The sequence below is a fragment of the Periplaneta americana genome, chromosome 12, assembly GCF_040183065.1.
Source record: "Periplaneta americana isolate PAMFEO1 chromosome 12, P.americana_PAMFEO1_priV1, whole genome shotgun sequence".
NCBI classification, from domain to species: Eukaryota; Metazoa; Arthropoda; class Insecta; order Blattodea; family Blattidae; genus Periplaneta; species Periplaneta americana.
Window position 1 is genome coordinate 80,903,806 of NC_091128.1, and position 23,641 is coordinate 80,927,446.

The 23,641-nt window shown below is 36.7% G+C and overlaps 1 protein-coding gene across 2 annotated transcripts in view; it reads right to left on the minus strand.

The window, feature by feature from the left end:
- LOC138710606 (retinol dehydrogenase 13-like) overlaps positions 1–22,212 on the minus strand; it is a 160,296-nt gene extending 138,084 nt beyond the window's left edge. For both annotated transcript variants that reach the window (XM_069841611.1, XM_069841610.1), the window contains exon 1: positions 22,064–22,212. In XM_069841611.1, the coding sequence (XP_069697712.1) occupies positions 22,064–22,210 (147 nt within the window). In that variant the 5' untranslated portion in view covers positions 22,211–22,212. The remainder of the gene's footprint in view (positions 1–22,063) is intronic.
- Positions 22,213–23,641: the final 1,429 nt, after the last annotated feature.

Consider the following 23,641-nt stretch of genomic DNA (forward strand, 5'->3'; position numbering starts at 1 on the left):
AGCAGTTTGTATTTGAATTTCATCCCGATCATTTCCATTTGGCCTATGTATATTTAGTAGTTGCCCAAAATAGATTTTCCATCTGTTCAAGATTGAATGAGAGTCTGCAAGCAAGTCACCATTCTCATCCTTAATCACGTTTACTCTTGCCTGATATCCGTTTTTAAATTCCTTTATACCCTTATATAAATCTCGAATGTTTTTATTCTTACTATTTGTTTCTACCTCATTCAGTTTTTCCTTCAAGTAATCTCTCTTTTTATTCCTAAGCAACGCAACATATAAAATAACTATTATATATTAATATAATTCTGATATTAATTAATTATTATTAGTATGTTCGAATTTCACTAGCTTCCAGTAATCGGCTCAGAAATATAGAACAATTTGAATTTCCTAATTTCCACTACCGACAACAGCTGTTCCTGCTGCCAACTGTTAGAAAATCATTACCAGTTGTAGTATTTCTCAGTATTGAAATTGGAAACGAAGTTGGCGAAAGAAAAGCCAACCTTCAAACTAGAAAATCACCATAATCCACTAGCATATGTAGTAATGAGGGAAAAATGGTTAGGTTTCACCCTTGGGGTATTAAGTAAGCTGATCCGGACTATACATAGTGTGGTCCACCTCATCGATGAGAACTAGCTATATGATCACCGCTCCCGTTTCCGATTTCTCCCCGCCCCCCGGAGAACGCGCAGCGGCTTTGTGAAGGCGAAGTAAAAATGAAAAGAAAAATACGAGTAAATAATTTTAAACCCATATTTAATTTAAATAACATTTCGTACTGCGCTCTGGTTATTCCCAATTATCCTCTTTATGCTATATTAATTACAAAATTACGACCTAATGATTGTTATTAATTTTACCATTAAAACTCTGAATTGTAATCTGTAAGGCCCGCAATGTAATGGTAGGTTACATTTTCATCCAAAAGAAATTATTATTATAGTGAAAAATCGAAGTCAATATGAACCTCAAATGTTATCGCCATTTTAAACTAGAGCAAAACTATTAAATTCGGTCCCGCAATGTAATGGTAGGTTACATTTTCATCCAAGAGAAATTATTATTATAGTGAAAAATCGAAGTCAATATGAACCTCAAATGTTATCGCCATTTTAAACTAGAGCAAAACTATTAAATTCGGTCCCGCAATGTAATGGTAGGTTACATTTTCATCCAAGAGAAATTATTATTATAGTGAAAAATCGAAGTCAATATGAACCTCAAATGTTATCGCCATTTTAAAGTAGAACAAAGCAATTAAATTCAGTCCACGAATTGAAATTTACCCCATGCTTTACATTATATTTAATTCATTCTTTTAAACCAGATAACATAAATGGTCTTTATGTGCAATATTAAAGCACCGTACTCAGAATACACTGAATAACAAAAAAACACATTCGGTCGATATCTTGGTATCCAACAAGCGTTCTAAGACAAATGGAACATGCTGATTCCGAATGTGCAAACCATTTGTCTCTATTACCCACCGTTTTTGAGATATACAACATCAACCATTATGTTTAACAACTCACAGACAGGAATTTCAGTAGAACATTTATTGCTACATGGAGTAATAATGAACATGGCTTTAGCTAAGAAAATGGTGCAAATGCGCCACATGGCATATAATATGAGTTTAACATTATTCATCAAATGAATATCTTCTCCAGGTTGGTAGTAATCAGAGTCTGAGTCGTTAGCAGGAGATGAAAGACGACGTTCTTCTTACGTTTCTTCAGTAACTGTGTATTCTGCAGATGCTGTTGGTATTGGACAAGTGACGGGATCATGTGGAATTGGTTTAGAAACTAAAGAAACGTCAGGTTACTTTACAGTTGCACGAGTTTTGGAGGAGAAGTGACGTTTGCCAAACAGAAATAACAGTCTGTGATATGGTTGCTTCATTCACGGCATATCATAGGAACTCCAAATACCAGATGGTTGTTCTTTTCCTTACTTCACCAACCGCGCAAGTTGCATGCACAGTCGAACAGATGAACCGTGGTGCCTACGACTTACTACTATCCACCTTCGAATCAAAGTATAGTTCATGTGCTTTCTTCGAAAACGGCGTAAAAGTCTTCCAATGGGATTTGTCTATTACATAGCCCCACACGTAGAAAAACACTTCTGGTGAATTTCTACAACCTATGGATGCCGTAATATTCACCGTCCACTGTCATTGTCAATGAAAATAAGTAAAAAACAAACAAATGAAAATATATTAATGCAACAGAACACAAACGACGAAATTTTTCAGCATTACATTAAAAATAACGAAAAATTACAAAAAAAAAAAATCGACAGTGTTCCATGTAAAAATACATTTTCGTCGATAATTTTAAAACCTGACGTGATAGAGCAAAACGGTTTTCAGATTTGAAATCAGCATGAAAAACTGCATTACAAATAGTAAACATCACGTCAGATATCTACCACTTGTTTATCAGTGATATTGACGAAGTAAATAAATAAACATGTAAAAGTCAGCAGAATGTTGAAATATGGAATAGACACTTGTAAACTCAAATAATAGAGAAAATTTACTAACGTACAGGATCTAATATGTGTATATCTGAAAATGTATCCCATTTAGCCTTACCAGTTGCTGAATTTTTAAGTACAGCAGTTAATTTAAAACTTCCACTGGCCAATTTCTTTATCAAGTTCTGCCATTTCTCTGTGATTAAATACTTAAAGTACCGACCGGAAAATTGGCATGCGAGGGAAAGCAAGTGAAGGTTTTCTTATCGCTGTTCGAGAGTGATCGCTCCAGTCTGCAGCAATCCGTACAAAGCGCCGCTGACGTTTTGCATCCTCCTGCGATATAAGAGTGGATGACTTGATTCCCGCTTCCGATAAGTTCGCCGAACAATAACATCCGTGTTGATTTTGCTCACTTTCGGGCCGACTTTAATAGTAGTTCTGAACAGACTACTAACCGCTGTGAGGCATTCCACTCTAAATTGAACGCTCAATTTTACTCTTCCCATCCCAACATATTCCACCTTGGCAGACAGAGGGTGTTCAAACTTACGTTAAAATGAGAAGCGAGAAGAAAACTACTCCCAAGAAATGCGGGACAAACAAAACTACATAAAAGAACAAATGTAAAAGCTATTTCATTAGCCTATAGGGCTTACTATTACACGGTATGAGTATCTTAAAAAAATCTACTACAAGTTCCATCTACGTAAATTTATTACTTATGCTTGGCAATTGCAACTTTGCATGTACATTATGAGAATAACAAAAGCCAAACATCTTTAACCATTACCTACTGCAAGTAGACAGTCCTAAGTCTGTGTAAAATGGGAAGAGATGTTATGGCACTGTTGTTAATTGACAGGAATCAACACGTACTCTACGGGAGAAACAAGGTGACAGCTAATGGTAATCAACACATACGCTATCGGATAAATACGGTGACAGCTATTGGGAATCAACACGTATGTTTTGAAATCAATTCGGGGTCAGCCGTACAAAGCTATGCTCCGCTATGTTATGCTGTCCGCTCCTATTACTGCACTAGAGATGGGTAAAAAATAGCACAACAGTTATTTTGGAACTGTTCCGGTCTCGAAACTGTTGCAAAAATGAACAGTAGGTCGGAACCTCCTGTTCCGAAATAACACTGTTCCGACTCCAAGCTGCTCACTTGTCCAGCTGTGGCGGGCCCGCAGTACTGCGTTGCGCAAGGCATGTTCAGACTCCGAGACAACAGAGAACAGTCGGAACACATTCCGTTGAACCAATGACAGCTCCGGCTACAGTTACACTGTTCTCATTGTTATTTATTTTGTACTTGGAATAAGTTGGAACTTGGAATTCTCACGTGGATGGATCAGGAGGCATGGAAATTGTAATTCTTGTAGTGTGATCTTAAGTAAAGACACAGAGCGAGGTGCGATGCGAAGTTTAAATTATTACATTTTGGTACAGATGCGTTTCTAACATTTTACGCAGACAGTGTGGGGATTTCAGGTTTCACTACAGTAGTTATGTATTTTTATTATTTATGACATTATGATGTAATTATTATTATAACTAAGCATTGAGAAAAGTAAAAATAAAAATGAATGATTTTAGTTTTTTTACTACGTAACACGGAGAAAAAAAATACATACTACACGTTTTAAATGACATGTTAAATTTTTGAGTTGGTTACCGTATCTTCATGGCTTTATGTACCAATTAGTGTTGCATTCCGACCTTGTATTCAACAGCTGTTTATCTAATAAACATGAAGCATAAAGCTTCTATCCGCATACACAGCAAGTGTCCACACCTGTGGAGTAACGATTAGCGCGTGTGGCAGTGAAACTAGGGGCCCGTTTCAAAATCCTTACAAATTACAAATTAACAATTTACAAATAACAAGTAAAAGATTACAAATGCTTATAAATTGTGTTTCACAATGCTATCTTATTAATTCAAACTTTACAAAATCAGCTAAAGAAATTTACAAATACGCATTATTGGTTACACAATATCGCCAACGACAGTTTACAAAAATCGCTCAGGAGCAGAGCTAAAGTCGCTGTATTTCTACTACTATCAATACATATGTTTATATTTTGTACTAAAATAGATTATTCTAAGCTTGCTGATTCATATTTCATTAACAGAAAATATAAAGTATTGTCAAAGAAAATTAAAAGTATTTAGATTTGTATATATTGGCGACAATGGAGTTTCATGTGATGTGATTGGTCGAGTATACCAATACGTCTATTACTTAAATGACCAAAGTTAGCTCCAAATTCAATCAAATAAATAACGATTTGGTCCACGTACAAATATACAACTGATAAAATAATTACGATGTCTAACTACAAAATCAGGTTCATTTTTTGTGTTGATCCATCAGTATTTATTAATGTTGCATACATAACCTCACAAACATTAGTGATCCCAGCAGCAGCATAAAAATTCTGTGCTATAGTAAATAATATTTTGATGATCAAAAACCTGCCCCGAATTTAACTCTTTTCACAACATCAACTACCCTGTGGGCACTTTTGCACACTGATATCTTAGAAATTCCGTGCTTATCTGCTAACGCACGGAACTGGCACCTAGTATGCAACAAAAGCAAAACAATACATTCTCGCGTTGAGGTTAGGGCACCACTTTTCCATGTTGGATGTAATGTCCCCATATCTTGTAGGAGAGATTCCGGCGAAACGGGACTCGAAACGACTTCAGAATACCGCGTAAGTAATGTCGTTATTACATTATTGAATTATTTATTTTTGGTGCAGGGGACTTCTTTTTTAAGTGCGAGTATTTATTAAATTCAGTGTTCGTATATAAATACTTACGCGGTATTCTGAAGTATAGCGCGGGACCTTTCATTAAATTCATACAATGATACGAACGTGTTATTAATTCTTGCCCGGAGAATTTTACATATAGCCTACGTCTTCATTTGATTAGGCCTAAATTCAATATCTTCGTCTGAGTCATTAGAACTCCTTAATAACATCAAAACTGCTTTAGTTTATTATCCAGTTACTGAAAAATTAACTTAATAAATATTTCTTTATTGTAATTATTCATAATTTGTTGCAATATGAAACTTTACACATCTCAGAGGTATTGTAGAAAATGTGCTAATTTTACAAGTAAAGTTTACACGTTTGTAAAATTACCCTTTATTGTGAAACAGAATACTTGTAAAGTGAGCAAAATTTAATTTGTAAAGATTTGATTTCCTTTGTAAAGTTCAACATTACAAACAAAGATTGTGAAACAGAAGTTTACAATTTACAAGAAAAGTTTACAATTTGCAAAGATTGTAAACATTGTGAAACAGGCCCCAGGTGGCCCGGGTTCGATTCCTGGTCGGGGCAAGTTACCTGGTTGAGGTTTTTCCGGGGTCTTCACTCAACCCAATACGAGCAAATGCTGGGTAACTTTCGGTGCTGGGCCCCGGACTCATTTCACTGGCATTATCACCTTCATCTCATTCAGACGCTAAATAACCTATGATGTTGAAGCGTCGTAAAATAACCTACTAATATATAAAATAAAAAATACACAGCAAATTTCCAAACCGATTCCAATGTGCATGGAATGTGATCTATTATCTATTGTGAAGCATGTATGCTATGTCATGGCGATAACGTATTTTAAGAGGACTCCGAGCGATGAGTGCAGTGTTGCCAACTGGACGGAAATTCCGTCAGAATTGACGGAATTTCAACGTAGCAAACGAGAAAAGAATGGCTTTGACGGGTGACGGATTTTCTGGTGAAAATTGCGATTTCCATCACCTTTTGACTTTTTAGCTGCTGTTATTTTTAATTGTTTAATTTTTGGAGGATTTTACTTTTTATCTGAACGGCCCTGCCCGTGCCGTACCATGTTATTTGTATTTTAATCAAGATTAATAAGTAAGCCATATTGAAATTTACTTTTTATTTGTATATAGATACAGTGAATCGGTCTTATTATTTTTATTTAATTTCGACGGATTCTGACGGATTTCTAGGTGTTAGACTGACGGGGATACAAATTAGGTGTTGGCAACACTGGATGAGTGCTCCAACGTATGTGCGAGCTGCTTGGGGAAGAGGAAGAGTACTGTACCGCTCTTTTGAACGTCTCCTCAAATTGAGCGAGAGTCAAAGAGATAGCTCGCATCAGTGAACGATTCCGACACATCTCAACTTATAACTGTTATTTCGGAACTGTTCTGGGAAAAGAACAACTTCGCCCATCACTATACCCACCATGACTATACCGCACTACCTCGCGCTAGCGAGAGCTTTAGTTCAAAAACAGTGATGCGATAATGAGCGAGAATATGAAGTGCTTGGCCGCCATTATCGACTGATATTATTGTCATTATCAATGGTGGCACTTGAACTTGACAACAGCTGAAGTCACGGTAGCGTGTTCGAATCCTGAGGCAAGGCACGGAGGTTTATCCTATGTCAATGTCAATACAAAACGCTCAGGTATGCTAAGTGGAGAATTATCTCGCTCTGAACTTACGTCACGACTCTAGTTAGCTAGTGTAATACAGCGATGCCAAAGGAATAGCGAATGAACGACCTTCGATTCCTTGGCGTACTACCTGGCTGGAGAATATTGTTGTATACTCAGCAGCGATCAAATGTAAACTTTTTGAAGGCATGACTTTTGGGTGAAACTTGTTTGCGACTATCATTCGAAAAACCAAATTCTTATAAAATCGAAAACAACAATAATTTTATTCAATCAGTGGGTACCATCCAAATAATGACAAAAATACAAGTATATAGTGTAACAATGACAGGAATAATTGCGTATAAATAATTTCAGATGGTTATTCAAACTATTACCACCATGGTGCTCTAGTAATAGTTAAATACAAATGAAAATGGTGCTTGTACTATTTGTTACCAAAAGGATTTGTAAAGAATCTTAATTTACGGTCGAAATCACTTGACAAAAAGAAATTTGATCCATTTCATTGTATTGAAGAACTCACAGAAAATTTACCACGTACACATTATAAGCCTATGACCAGGGCCGCTGAGAAGAGGGGGGGCAAAGGGGGCAAGTGCATATGGGCCCGTGAGCAGTAAGGGCCCGTCAGATTAAGTGAGTCTGATTACTTTTTATTATCATGAATAATTATTCACAGATACATACCGGGACTATAAAATTTTGTAAGAATATTTGTTACATGAATCTGACATATTAACCAACAATAGTAGATGTAAATGTTTAACTTTTATATAATAGAATATCGGTTTCCCACATTAACAATCATCGACACGACACTTGACGCTTCCGGGATTTGCCTGAAATATATTCCCGTCGTACCGAACACGTTCAATTGGCTTGTCCTCTTAACTACCAACCCCTGCCAGTCCACCGCAATATGCTATGCTAGTGGACTCTCCCAAATCCAAGCCGGAGGATTACGTTTCCTTTTCAGTAGGGCCTACATAGTAGTTTCGTGACGAAACTTTCGTCTTTTCGTTATCATTTTCTACTAAATTCTGCTCATTAGTGTTACCAATGGACAATGGACAAGTAGAAGCATAAGTCAGGAGCTGAGAAGCGCAAGGAGAGACAGAAAAATTGATAGATATTAAGAAAGGGAGTAGAACTTTGTTTGGCGTTGGTGTGAAATTGAGCGACCTTGTAAAACTAAAAAGTAGCAGACAAATTGTGTCATTGAATGTGTTGTTCGAAAACAAGAGCATTTCCAAAAACAGTATTACAGTATTTTCAAAACTCAAGAATGGAGACTGGCTAGTGTGGAGTGAAACAAATAGTATAGTGACTGATATGTTTCACTCCACATTAGCCAGTCTCAGGGAACACATTCTCCGTTCCTGAGTTTTGAAAATAATGCAGGAAAGGCTCTTGTTCCGTCAATTAGAAAGTTATTAGGCAGGTTGGGAATACTTTTTCGAACAACATATTCAATGACATTTACAATTTGTCTGCCATTTTTAGTTTTCTAAGGTCACATGTTACTTGCCATAACTCAGAGTTAGGAAATGGTGTGTAAATTTGTTTCACTTGCACATATTAACACTTCATTTTTACTATTGTTTGCTTGTTCTGATTCAATACTACTGTTATCATTTCTAAACAGCCACAACCATCAGTATTCACTTCTAGGCATAAACTGTCTTCATTTTTGACAACCTGAACAGACGGGCTCGAGATTGGTTCATTTTCTGCACCTTCACAAGCAACGCTCAATTTCACACCAACTTCAAACAAAATGAAGGAAATAAAAATGTATTCAGAGTAACAATGCGTCAAGAGAGACTGAGTAACTTGGCCTCCTTAGTCTGGAGAGCGATCTTGCTAGGTGTTTAAATTTTGATGATATAATTGATGATTTTTCATCAATGAAGTCAAGGAGAGTTGTTTGTTGATGTTGGCCTGCAAGTCAGAAATTACAGCTGTTTAAGAATAATGTTTTATTAAAACGAAATGAAACAAACGACAACGAAAAGACGAAAGTTTCGTCACGAAACATACTATGTAGGCCCTACCGAAAAAGAAGCGTGTGAATATAATATATTTCATTGCAACAAAAGTGTATATTTTTAGATTCGTATCTGTGTATGGGGTTATCTTTTATTTATTTTGCAAATAATTATTATGGTCAGAAAAATTGGTAACTTGTCATTTTTTAACTTTTTTTTCAACGGGGCCCGAGCACAATAATGCACAGGGGCCCACAAATCCTGTCGGCAGCCCTGCCTATGACAAATTGAGTCCACTGCAAGAATGATGGATGTCACTTTCTTGTCGAAAATGAACCAAGACTGTCAATGCATAGCTTAAGACATATAGAATGTACATAGATAGTTATATGGCATTAACACTGATAGTCATTGTCCAGTAATGATCGGAAAATCACAGTTAAGCTTTGAGCGCTAAGCATTTCAAACTTTCAATTGCTTCTCCTGCAAAATGTATTCCAAATGACATCCATCATTCTTGCAGTGGACTCAATTGTTTTTGCGGATACACAATAAATTAAATTTGCACAATTGTAAAAACAGCAAACACCAAATAATTACGACCTTACAAGGGGATAATAAATCTGTTTTCAAACATTTCCGTTCAACTTCAATGAAATTAATAGACATAAGGCCTACATATATAATTTGAAGAGAAAAATTGAAATGAAGCAATTAATTACTATTTGTCAAAACATTTTGTTGTGTAGATAACGTAAATATACTATAAATACACCTATATAATTTGAAAATATATTTCTTCGGAAATCGTATTAGGTGTCTTTCACGTGTTAAATTTTATATTACCTCGTTAACATGTTTCGGCCTGCTATTGGCCATCTTTTTCTTCTTCTCTTTTTTCTGTTTTCCGCTTTCTTAAACTAGTAGCCTACGTGGACAACACCCACGCCAGAGGCGGGACTCGAACCCACAACCCTTCGGACCAAGCGATAGATATATGCCGTGCCCCTACCGCTTGAGCCATCCGGGCCGCCAATGTCAGAACTGGTTGTTTCTGGTCTTGGCGCTTTTTGTTTTGTTTCTTGTGGGGGTGCGTTTGTGTACTGTAATGTGGAGTCAATGAGTATGTGTGTGTGTTCTGAAATTGAGTTGTGTGTTGAGAATTTCATTTGGATGTGTTTTTGTGTGTTTGTATATTTCGTATTATTGTTCTAGTGTGTTTAGTTTCTCGCTTTTGGTTGGATGTGTAGAATTTCCATGTCTGTGTTGATGTCTATGTAGGTGTGGTTAGCATTTGTGATGTGTTCAGCATATGTGGAAGTGTTTTGTAATTTTGTTAAGGCTGTGATGTGTTCTTTGACTCCATATTACACTACACAAACACACCCCCAAAGGAAACAAAACAAAAGGCGCCAAGACCAGCAACAACCAGTTCTGAAAATAGCCAATAGCAGGCCGAAACATGTTAACAAGGTAATATAAAATTTAACACGTGAAATACACATAATACGTTTTCCGAAGTGATATAGTGTTAAAAATTGTGTAATCAAGATGTATAATTAAAATATATATTGAAATAAAGTAATAAAGTATTCTTGTCAATCCAACCACGACAGTTCTTACCTTTCTTGAATCACGGATCCCTTTACAAAATCCGGTGAAAACTATGAAAATGTAAAAAGAGTGACAATTTGTAGATACGCTTCTGCTCTTTACGTTAAAATAGTGTAGTGACTATACATGTTAATTTTTATATGACTTTCACCGATCCCAGGTTAAGAATCGCTGCATTAGGAGATAGCGACTGAGTGGCCGCCACTGAAATCCTCTTGCCTTATGAACAGCAACGCCTGCCCAGTACTTGCCCCTCTAACTCAAGGCATACCCGATTTCTGCCCGCTTGACAGCCTACATCAGTAGTGTCAGAGTTGTAAGCTCCGAAACCGGTTGTGGTGCTAGAGACGTCCAGTCGGAGCGTGAACTTGCTTATGTCTGTGGAAGCACCGGAGTACGCACCGAGTTATAGTGGAGCGCTCCGCTCCGTTTAGGCTGTGTCTGACAACGCTGGCCTACATCATATAGAAATTGCCGGCCCTGTTCGACATAGAGATGTGGGGCGCCGGAGAAGAAGAGGTGTAGACGACTTCCAAATTCCATGATCGTAACGGACCTTGAATATAGGCGGAGTTATGCGGGAGCATGAGGGCACTGCCTCTCCAAACTTGTCTGAACTTTTTTTTTTCCTATTAACATTAGAAAATATTGAATTCAAAAGATATTTGTTACTTTTGTTTGTGATTAAGTTTCTGTGCTTAAATTGATGAATTAATGTATTCGGATCATGTGTCTTGACTATAATATTTATTTTAAATTTCTTAATGTATAAGAATTGCTATATCTCATCTGAGAAATGGAAGCACTGTAATGTTTCTTTTGTAACAGCCATTACCCATGTGTTAGAAGTCTGCAGGTCAGGGTTGCCAGATAAAGGAAACGAAATCGTCGTACCAACTCATGAAAATTGTCGTACTTCAACATAAAATAGTCATACATCTCTCACTTAATTGTGTTAAATGTTATGTTTTATTTAACGACGCTCGCAATTGCAGAGGTTATATCAGCGTCGCCGGATGTGCCGGAATTTTGTCCCGCAGGAGTTCTTTTACATGCCAGTAAATCTACTGACATGAGCCTGTCGCATTTAAGCACACTTCGTTGTAGAGTATTAGTTAACAGTGGTTCAAATCCTGATTTGGACAAGGTACCTGGTTAAAGTATTTTATGGGATTTTCTCTCAACCATTAAGAGAAAATGCGGAGTAACTTCCGGCGCTGGACCGTGGATTTATTTCGTTGGCTTTATCATCTTAATCTGAATCAGACGCTAGATAACTATCGTATATGTTAAGCGTCGTAAAATCATATAATTCTACTACAAAATTTCAGTCTCAGTTAAGAATACTACTAATAATTATTTATTGTTCACATCCACAATGTCATTCGACATTCAAACAAATCACCACCCATTCCTTCATCATCAGAAATGTCATCGCCGTAAAGCGTGCAAGATGACGTTCTTCAGAAACAACATTGTTATATTTTAATCAGAAGAAATTTGATCTTTGGCCGACGGGGCGGATGATATTACGACAGCTGATAAATATATAAAATTAATTCACTGCAGTCGAATCAAAACCGACACTGCTATAATGTCCCGCGTTTAGATTTCTTAACCTATTGCGGTACTATTTCATTCATAAACTACTTTATCGAACATAGAAGGGAAGTTAATTTAAACTGGTATTACTTTGGTATACATGAAACCTAGAGCTCAAGATGGCAAATTATGACTTGAATGACAATCATAGTCACCATATCGATTTTCAAAGTATTTTCCCCATTCTTAAAATATGTTCCTTTCATATTAGTGAAGGATATATTGAATGAAGAAAGCTTGTCTAAAAGGGGCGAATTAAACATTAATTTTATTTTAATTATAAACCAATATTATAAGCTCCAAAGTAATTTGCTTGCGTGAGCTTTCTGCTTTCTTCATTTCTTGCTTAGATAAGGGTCAAGTCTTATAATAATTGCGGCCGGTGGCCTTGCGAGCTGTAACTCGTAATAATTTTGTATCTTCAGTGAAATAGTCGTACAAAATTGCGTACGACATGTAGTGCGGTCGAACCTCGTACAATTAGTCGAAATAGTCGTATGCGTACGACTATAGTCGTACGTATGGCAACCTGCTGCAGGTGTTCAGGCCACCACTTGGAGAAATATGAATAACATACTACACAACAATGCAGAAAGAAGGAAAATTGATCCCTGTATAATTTTTAAACTCAAAGACGAGTTTAAATAAAATACATTTCAGATGATATCTTCAGGAAGGTAAACTTCATATAAAAAGTTTATGTATGCATGTGTTTCTGTACGAGAGACAAAAAGAGGGGGGGGAATTGTTTTACGTTATGGCCTATTATTATTTGTATTAGACCTACAGTTCAAGCCTACACAACTCTGTCCGAAACATCGCGGATATGGATGTAACACTATAAGAAATATGCCCTCGAAAATACCTTTATTACATCATATTCCGATATACTGTACCACGGTCAAGCTATAAGCATGGGAGGAGGTAAATGATGTTCCCCATAACCACGTTATATGGGGTTTCTATGGTTTTGCTTTGCCCCCCCCCCCCCCGAAGGAAACCGTTCTCTCTCCGCTTATGACCTTGAAGAAGAAAAAGATGATACGGCTTGTAAAGAATATGGTTGTCTCATCCTCGGTCATAGTTTGAGTGAGCGTTAACTGATAAACATGATTGAGAGAGAACGAAGTTCAGGACTCCTTACTTAGACATTAATACACTGCATTGTTTACACTCGTCTAAATCCAGCTGAGTTCCCTGATAATCGTGACACGTCGAAAATTATTGAATGTAGTTTGGTAGTAAGCAACGTATCAAGGAGAGAACACGAAGAACAATTCTGTAGTGCTCGGGAAAAGTGACGTAAGTCAGTTTCCACAAACCTTTTTTTGATAATTTATTGACAACTTACGGAACATCTGTTCGCTTGGAAAAAAATACATAGGTATTCCTCCCATTACAATAATTCATACAGAAAAAAAAATCAAATCGACATAAACCAGTGTAAGTTGTTAATAAATTATCAAAAAAGGTTTGTGAAAACTATGTCACTTTTCCCAAGCACTGCAGAATTGGGTGCCAGAATTTATGTGTTTGCAATAGGCATACGTAACTCACCAGGATTTAAGCTACGCTAGAACATTTTAGTAATTGGAATTCGAAACACGCTATATCGCTATGTTTAGTAGCTGACCAGCCGCTATTGTAACTGATAACCAGAATTATTTCGATGATATCTTGGGTAAAGAAAGATAAGTCATAAAAATGAGTTTTGAGATGAATAAAAATTAAACTTCGAACTTTACTGCAATAATTTTCTACACATTAAAAGCATTAAACGCTAATATTGCTTTGTTTTTTTCCATACTCACTTGGGAACAAAATTTCATTTGCAGAAAAGATGACAACTTCCTTCACCCAAACACCATCGATTTAAAAGTCGTCATTGCACAGAAACATTGTATTATGTAGTAATTTATTTACTTATTTATTTAGTAATAATATTCGGATATGAAATCCGAAATTAAAAAAAAAAACATACTAAGTTAAAGATGCAACCTAAATTAAAGGGAGCATAATTTAAATTAAACGTAATTAATTAAAATAAACATAATTCTACCTTAAGTCTGTCATTACAACCTCGAAAACAGGTTCGACGCTAAAATCCATACAAGTGAGGTTTATCATCTTTCAACTTATGTCAACTAAATTATTTTCATATAAGCACATGTTAACGTCATTATTTACATGTGAAACTTAATAATTATCTTACATATTAACTTAATTACACATCGATTTATCTGCATATTACCTTAATTCAGTGGTTCCCAACATTTTTTGACTGACGACACACTTTACTGAACGCCCACGATGTCGCGACACGCTTATTTGTTTTTATTAATAGTAATATAATAACAACAACTAGTGATTTTCTTCTGGATAAAAAGATAGTGGAACTCTGTGTAGATTATCCTATAGCGAACGGGAAGATGATTACTGTTCACTGTGCGGGAATTTCGTCTTTTTTATCCTCCTTTTCGTACTACTAAGATTTTCAAGGCCTAGGCGGAATTCAAAGAAAAATTATATTGAAAACATATTTATTCACACATATTTCGCTTGCATGATGAAAAATGCAAGAAAAAGTGTCGGAACGTCATTCCAGCGCCTTCCGCCAGAAAAGAAAGCACTGATAACTTCTATGTAGTGTCGGACATCCACTGTTTTAGATAGGTCGATGTTAACACGCAATCGAAAAGTCTAAAAAGACGAGCAGTAACTTGAGCGGGATACTGGAATTAGAAAAAAAAAAAAACTGTATGTGTCAAAAATTTCAACCTATGTTGGAAGTCCGATAAAAGATTTTTACTACCTATCGTTTTTTTAAAAATTAATGTGAAATCTGCGCTTGGTGGGTTGCACAGAATTATTTCTCTATACGTCAATGAAAAAGCAAACATGTTGGCAGAGAAAGAAATCAAGAAAACAGAAACAATTTTTATATTAATTGGTTATTTAACGACGCCGTATCAACTACTAGGTTATTTAGAGTCGATGAGATTGGTAATAGCGAGATATATGGCGAGATGAGGCCGAGGATTCGCCATAGATAGGAAAACCTCGGGATAAACCCAACAAGGTAATCAGCCCAAGCGGGGAACGAACCTGCTCCCGAACGCAACTTCAGGCCGGCAGGCAAGCGCCTTGAACCCTGAAATGAATTTTCGTGCACATTATTTAAATTATGTTTTACAGGACGCGTAAATCATCTTCAACATGCAGGAGTCTGTGTCTTTGTTTCAATTTCACTATTTCCATGGTAGAAAATGCTGATTCACATAAGTATGACGTCGAAAATGGCAGTTCTAAATGTATTTTTAGTTTATTCGGCACCATTGACTGATCTGACAAAACGTTTTCGCATGTAAAACACTCGGGATTTTGTTTATATTCATCTCCCACGCCACTTAAAACCATATTGCAAGTATTCATCACTATATTTACGAAATGCATTACGTTTCTTTGAACCCTGAAATGAATTTTCGTGCACATTATTTAAATTAGCATTGCTGTCATCTAATTCTAGCCGAGAACTTGATACAGATTGTCTTTTTCGAATTAAAAATTTGTCCATGATAAAACAGTCGCACTGTCAATCGCTCATATGATATATATATATATATATATATATATATATATATATATATATATATATATATACATACACACACACACACACACACACACACACACACACACACACACACTGAAACTGATCAATATGTTCTGGCGATTCTATTGTTTATTACTATGTAGGAAGAGTCAATGAATTCATCACTAAGCATTGTTGCAGGTGTTCACGATTCATTGATAAAGTCTGTCTCAAAATAAAGTATACCATATCAAATACTTCGTTGTAAATAAAAATTCATTTTTCACTTCCAAAATTTCGCGACACACTCCAAGGGACTGCGCAACACACCAGTGTGTCGCGACACACTGGTTGGGAACCCCTGCCTTAATTATTGTCATTGCACATCAATTTAATTATATATCAAGGTAATTAATAATTACACATTAACTTAATAGTTGCTCATCAATTTTATGTAGTAAACTAGAACTTACTCTCACTGTGGTAAGAAGCCCACCAGATACACAGACGACCGGGAATTTTTCATGAAGAGGTGACATCTAGGATTCGCCGTATCACCTGGTCTTAAAGTTGAGGGAAGAATCTAATGTCCGGTTTCATCAACAGGGGTTAAATAGGCCTATATATTAACTCTAAGTTTATTGACTTAGGTTAAAATTTTAACTTGTTCTTGCGACTAATGCGTTTCGCTAAGTCTTTTCGTCAGAGAGTTAGCTAACACCACTAGAACGCTCGAGGGAAAGAGGAAAAGTACTAATCTATAAGACCGTGACCGAGAATTTGTTTTCATGAACGCACCTAGTTTCGCGTTCCTTTTGTTTTCTTCCACAATTCCATCCATAACAGTGACCAAGAAAATGGAAGGGAAATTGTAGCTCAAATTTTTCGGCAGTATAAAAATCTTTGCTAATTGATTTAGCAACTAAATATGAAGACATTGCAGAGTGCAAGGAGACAGATGGATTTAAAATAAAGGAAAATGATGAGACGTAGGAAAGGATTGCAGAAGAATTCAATATCGTTGCCCACATTACCGTCAGAACCAGCAACGAGCTAAAACGCTATGAACATGGTACATGTGAAAACTTATTATTTCGGAACACTTCTTTTCTGAACGAAAACTTGTAATACCTAAACAAAGATCGTGACTAGCAGACGAAAATTTACGAGTTGTATTAAGAGTGGCAATTTGTGACATATTTTCCTAGGTTGTTGTAGGACAGTAAATCAATATTGTATAGTCTACTCGTGCGTCAGATGCTTGTATTGAGAGTCCGCCACTGGGATCCGGAGTGCTCCATACTCCTAGATTGATATTACATCTTACGTATTGAGACTTGCGTCCGGTGATGTCATCGTGAAGACAAATTTGCCGACGGCTGGTCTAACTATTAGGCGATGTATGCAATGAAGGGGGAAAGGAACTGGCCACCCTACCCCATTATCTCATGGCTTAGTTGCCCCATGAGTGATGCCTTGTGGGTATCACTTCTGAGGTTCAGACCTGTCCTCGAACAGTTGACTGGACACAGATTTTTTTTTTTTTTTTTGCATAAATGTGAGCATCTGTTTGAAGTAGCAATAAAAAGCCAATTAAGACCCAAAGCAGCTGTAATCGTAAAAACTATGTAATTATATAGCGGGTACAGAATACATTGGTGTTACTCTGAAATAATACCGATATCCACATTCAGTCAAACAATCTCTTGTGTTTACAACAAGTCTGTCAATGAAAAAGCAAACATGTTGGCAGAGAAAGAAATCAATAAAACAGAAAAAAAAATATTTTAATTGGTTATTTAACGACGCTGTATCAACTACTAGGTTATTTAGAGTCGATGAGATTGGTAATAGCGAGATATTTGGCGAGATGAGGCCGAGGATTCGCCATAGATTGGAAAACCTCGGGATAAACCCAACAAGATAATCAGCCCAAGCGGGGAACGAACCTGCTCCCGAACGCAACTTCAGACCGGTAGGCAAGCGCCTTAACCGACTGAGCCGTATATTATAAAAAGCAGAGAAATATTCTGAATACGCAAGTAGTCCACCGCTGTACAGTAAAGGTTAGCATGGCTGACCGTGAAATAAGGGGTCCCGGATTCAAATGCTGGTTGCAGTTTTTCCGAAGTTTTCCCTCAACCTCGGACTCATTTCTCCATCATTAATTCACATATCATCATCATCCATAGCCTGGTTAATTTCACGGTGCAGTGTGCAATATTCGTACAAGAGCGCGGCCGTTAGACGACAAAATCATTCGCAGAACAGAAAGGGAAAGCACAATAACCCCAGGCTGCAGTGCAAGCCTTCGAATCCCTCCTCCGTAAACAAAAATATGCAAACACAAATTCTATTGAGTCACGAGAGGGGGGCAATACGACCTTTCATGATCTATTGCGCTAACCCTCAAGCCAGGAGCATTCTCAAACTCTCACGGGCTGACTACACTAAGGTTCGCTGCGTATCCAGGTTTCGAGCAGGCCATCCCATTCGTCCCTAGGCCATCACCCTTGCATCGCTAGCCGGCCTTTGGGGAATGCTGAGGAATGATGACAGAGTGGAGAAATGTTGAAGGAATGATGTAGATGCCCAATATGGGGAAATGGGAGAACCCCGAGAAAAACTCCAATTGCGACCTTGTTTTTCCACAAGTGTCATTATGAATTTTTCAATAGAAAATCCCAGACCTGATCGGGACTCGAATCCAGACCGCCTACGTAACAAACTGAAGGTCTGACCACTCGGCTACCTTAGGAGACCAGGATAGAACAAAGAACCGTAACAAATTTCGAAACAGACAAGGCCACAGGTTGGACGTAGAGTATTTCCTCAACTGTGAAGCGAATGTCACGCAATCCAATTTACAGTTGAAAGACAGATTTAAGGAACATCTGAGAACAGAAGAAACAACGGTACAGTAATATTTAGAATATATATGATGGGACGGTAGGGGAAGTGTAGATGGCTAATATTCAGCCATCTTACAATCTTGGGCTCTGAACTAATAATTAAATATTAAAAGTTAATTGCTATGAGTTTTTTAAATTTATTTTTACAGTTTGTGTATGTGTCACTTTCAACAATATAGCTATCAACATAGTGGATAGTTGGTGAGGTTTAAAAAGGGCGCTTCAGCTACTATGGCTACTTGCGCCCTTATCTAAAGTTCTTCAATCATAGTGTATATAAAAGTAATTACTAAGTTCAGTACTCATTAATAATCACTTTGTGTAATACTTTTAATGTGGTTCATTTCTTAAAATAATTGTTCACATACGTAAGTCGATCCTAGCTTAACCAGAATTATTTCTGCAAAATTTCATTAGGTCGGAAAGTTTCAATAGCACAATTCATTGCCATTTTATTACAGGATTTTTTCATGTAATGCAATTCAACTTGAGCAGATCAGATGTTCAGCTTTATCGTTACATAGAACAGATTACACTGGTCAACAGTCATTTTGCGCCAAACATAAAACTAACCAATTCTTACTACTTTCGACCTCCTGAATTAAAAAATAACAAACAAAATGTTCCATCAGTTCGGGATTTCGAGACGCATAATGTAATTCATTTTCTATGCATTTTATTTAAAAAAAAATCACCGTATTTCGTGTGTAACCATTTTGTTTTATAATGTAACGAGCCATTATGTGAAAACAATATTAGTATAAGTAGGCACCATGTTAGAAGCACTTGTAGAAACGGAACTTATTTTATTGCTCTTTTACGAGTCTATTTGGAGGGGCAGGTTTGCGGTATGAATTCTCTTGACTTTACCTGATTTTACTTGAAATGTATATTTCTTTCACTATGAGTTTAATTACATTACTCTAGTTTATATTTTGCAATAGACCACCCTGACAAAAACTACTCCTAGAAGCGGAAATTGTTTTATTGCCCTTTTCGGTTCCATTTGGAGGGGGAGAAACAGGTTCGCTGTATGAAATCGCCTAAGTTTACCAGGAGATTTCCGTGGTGTTAGTATTCTGTGTAAGACGTGTATTTCTTTAAAGTGTGCTTTAATGATAATATTCGAAGTACGAATTATTTATATGTGCGGATTTGAAGGTTGTAGCATTGCTTCTTGGAATGCAATTCAGCTACACAAAATGTTGCTGCTTTCTCTGCGAATGGGACAGTAGCGCTCCATATAAGCATAATAAAATAAAACGAAAATCACTAGAGCCAGGGAAGAAAAATATTATAGGCTACATGACTCCCTTGTACCTCAAAGTAAAGTAATTTTACCCCCTTTACACATTAAGTTAGGGTTAATGAAGAATTTTGCTAAAGGGTTGAATCATAAAACTGAAGCATTTAAACATATCCAGGAAAAATTTCCTGCTATTAGTGACTCAAAAAAAAGACCACAAGATGGAAAAATAATGAAGCCCAATCACTTCGAATCTTTGTTGGAAGGAAAAGAGTCGCCTGGATTGCATTCAGTGAGGTTGTATTAAATTTTCTGGGTAATCGTAGAAGTGAGAACTATGAAGAACTAGTGCAAAATTTACTTTTGGCGTATGAAACTATGGGTGTAACCAGGCTTTGGCTTAGGGACACAGAGTAACCAGTATGAGGTTTAAAGTACACGGAGTATAGATGACGTCATAACCCGTGTGGGGTGACTGCAACAGCACAGGTGGGTCCGTAATGTGCATTACCGTTGTGTGTAGGCATATTGCTGCTTGACTGCGGTACGTGTAACAGGCTTCGCCGTAGGGACACCTGATTGAAGGTTACAAATCACGTTAAAACTTTAATGGTAGACATTTATTGTCTACAATAGTAATGTACTGTGTATACTGCATCTGTACAGGGTGAAATATATTTTGTGCAGTACTATGACGGACTGTTTACATGTTGAGACACGAAATAATGGCGCGCTCCATCTCCCAGTTCACTCGACCAACAACACTATCGTCCGTGCGTTCTGAACTTCATGCGTTTCTGTGCCCAGGACCGAAGCCTGGTGATAACATGTCCCTGAAAATTTACTTCCTTCACCCCATCTTGTCTTTTTACCCGAGAATTGTGGCGATTTCAGTTATGAGCATGGTGAGCGCTTTCAGCAAAAAATTTCAAGCATGGAAAAAGATACCAAGGACAGTGGAGTACCAATATGCTAGCAGACTATTGTTGGACTTTAGCTCGTGATGTACCTGATTTCCAGTATAAAAGAAAATGCAGAAAAAGAAACCTGTATTCTTCTGAATAGTGAATATTTAACGTCATTGTCATTATATAAAGCATTATTTTGAATAGATATATATTCAAAAATTTCTAAAAAAAACCGTAGCCAACAACTGTTTTTTATTGTCATATTCGTATTCAGGAGGCTCAAATTATATGGAAAACATGTACCTATCACTTGCCCAGAGCAAAAAAAAAAGTTAAAATTTGTTACGCAGTGTTACCGGCACTAATTTTCATTTTCTAGTGCTTCTTTGTAAGTTGAATGTACTATACCTTTGAGTTCATGTTACATTCATCTGGTACGCCTCTAGATACTGCTACTCAGGGGTGTACTGTATTTCTAAACAAAAAAAGTGTTCTGACTCTGGGATTTCGGTTGTACCGGTAGTAGTTATCATCCATCATAATTTTCGCAGGAAACCTAATGGAATATCATGAGAATATATTTGGGTTCGAATTTTCATATAGGGGTTGTTAGTTCTGGAAAATACACCTCAATATGAAATTGTTTAAATATTAATAAAATATGACTTTTTATAAATTGAAAATTTGGCGATAATAATACAATTCGAGTACCAATTAATAGTCTTAATAATAAATAATTTAAAGATGATCCTGAAGTACTACCTAATAATATTAATAATAAACATCAGCAATTATATTGGCTGTAGGCCTATATGAAAATCATGTGTTCTGGCGTTACCAGGGCCCGCCAGGTCTGCAATACACTCCTGCTACTACTGTTGTCTCAAGTTCAAACTTTACACCAGTACGGCTATAAAATTTTAAGAAATCGTAAATATTAAATGTTTATGGAAGTGCAGATCGGTTTTCACATTATCTTTATTAAAAATAATGTTTCCTTTTCAGATTATAAATTTGGCACGTTTCGAAGGGGCAATTCGGATATGGGCGCAGCTAAAATGTCTATTACAAGCCGAACTAAAAAAAAAAAGACAAGACCGCTTGAAATTATAACATGGACAGAAATCTATTACGAATATTTGTTTCATTAAGTTTTCCATTTTGTAGTACCTTTCTGTAACATGGCATATTATAAATTATCTGCTATATAAACAGGCTGAAATACTTACCAGATAGTCGGAATTAGGCCTTGCGTGGAATTGTAGATACAATAAATCCAATTGCACCGGGACGCAGAGATGGTGATTACCAAGACTAACTTCTAGCATCGGCCTCCTGCCAGCCGCGATTAAACTGTGTGGCCTTGGTCTTTGCATTTCTTGTGATAGCAAGTGTGCGCACGCAGCATAAGCAAAAACAATATTGTCTTTTTTAGCTCTGTCATCTGTGAGGGTAATAGTAGTGATTTAATGGTCCGCTCGGTTTGTTTATAGCTCTGGGCACTGGATTAACATCACCGCTATCATAGCGATCAGCGCCGCCATGCGGGTTCCTTATGACGGCGATTAACGTCAGTAGATTTTCTTCGTTTTATTGAAAATATTTTCGTCTATGCAGGAATAAGGCAGAGAGCCCACTAATATGATAGTGATACGACAAAAACACGAACTATGATAGCAACATGACAGTAAAGTGACCACCTGGTACTCACTGGACTGATTCATTCATACAACATGTCGTCGGAGGATGAGGACGTTCTCAGTCTAGTTAATTTAGCTAATATCAAATGACAGTGACAGAAAACATGGGAGACGATTCTGGGTGCATCCTTTTTGGCATGCTAATTTAGAAAAACGTGGTCCTTTTAATCTGTTCAAAGAATTAAATATATACGCAGAAAGATTTAAAGTATTCTACAGAATGAGTAGAGACACATTTAATCTGTTGATACAGAAAATTGGATCTGCAATTTCTAAAAAGAACACTAACTTCGGGATTTCAGTCAATGTTGAAGAACGCCTTCTGATAAATAGGTCTCTATGTTTATACATCAGATAAATAATAATTGTTCGTTTCTCGTCCACATCAAAGTAAACATGTGTTTACAATATGTTTATAGGTTAGGGAGACCAATTACCGGACAGGATCTATTTACGGACACTCCTAACATTTTGTCATTTTGTGCTTATACAGAATCCTTTATATGCAAATCTAGTCTTTCAGGTAAGGCTCCCTGTAAAGCAGATTTGAATAATTTCAAGGGAAAAATTGTTCCGGGGCCGGGTATCGATCCCGGGGCCTCTGGTTGAACGTACCAGCGCTCTGCCAACTGAGCTACCCGGGAACTCCACCCGACACCGTCCCAACTTTTCCCTTTATATCCACACAGCTCGCGTGGGCTGACGAAGCGCCAGAGACCCACATCGAGTGCACACAAACTCTGTGTGACTTGGAATTGTGGTTTTCTGTTAACGTACACAGTGACGTATATATTATGCAAATCTAGTCCTCAGGTAGACTAGATTTGCATAATATATACGTCACTGTAATAATAATAATAATAATAATAATAATAATAATAATAATAATAATAATAATAATACTCTAGTCCTCAGGTAGACCAGATTTGCATAATATATACGTCACTGTAATAATAATAATAATAATAATAATAATAATAATAATAATAATAATCTGGTCCTCAGGTAGACCAGATTTGCATAATATATACGTCACTGTAATAATAATAATAATAATAATAATAATAATAATAATAATAATAATCTAGTCCTCAGGTAGACTAGATT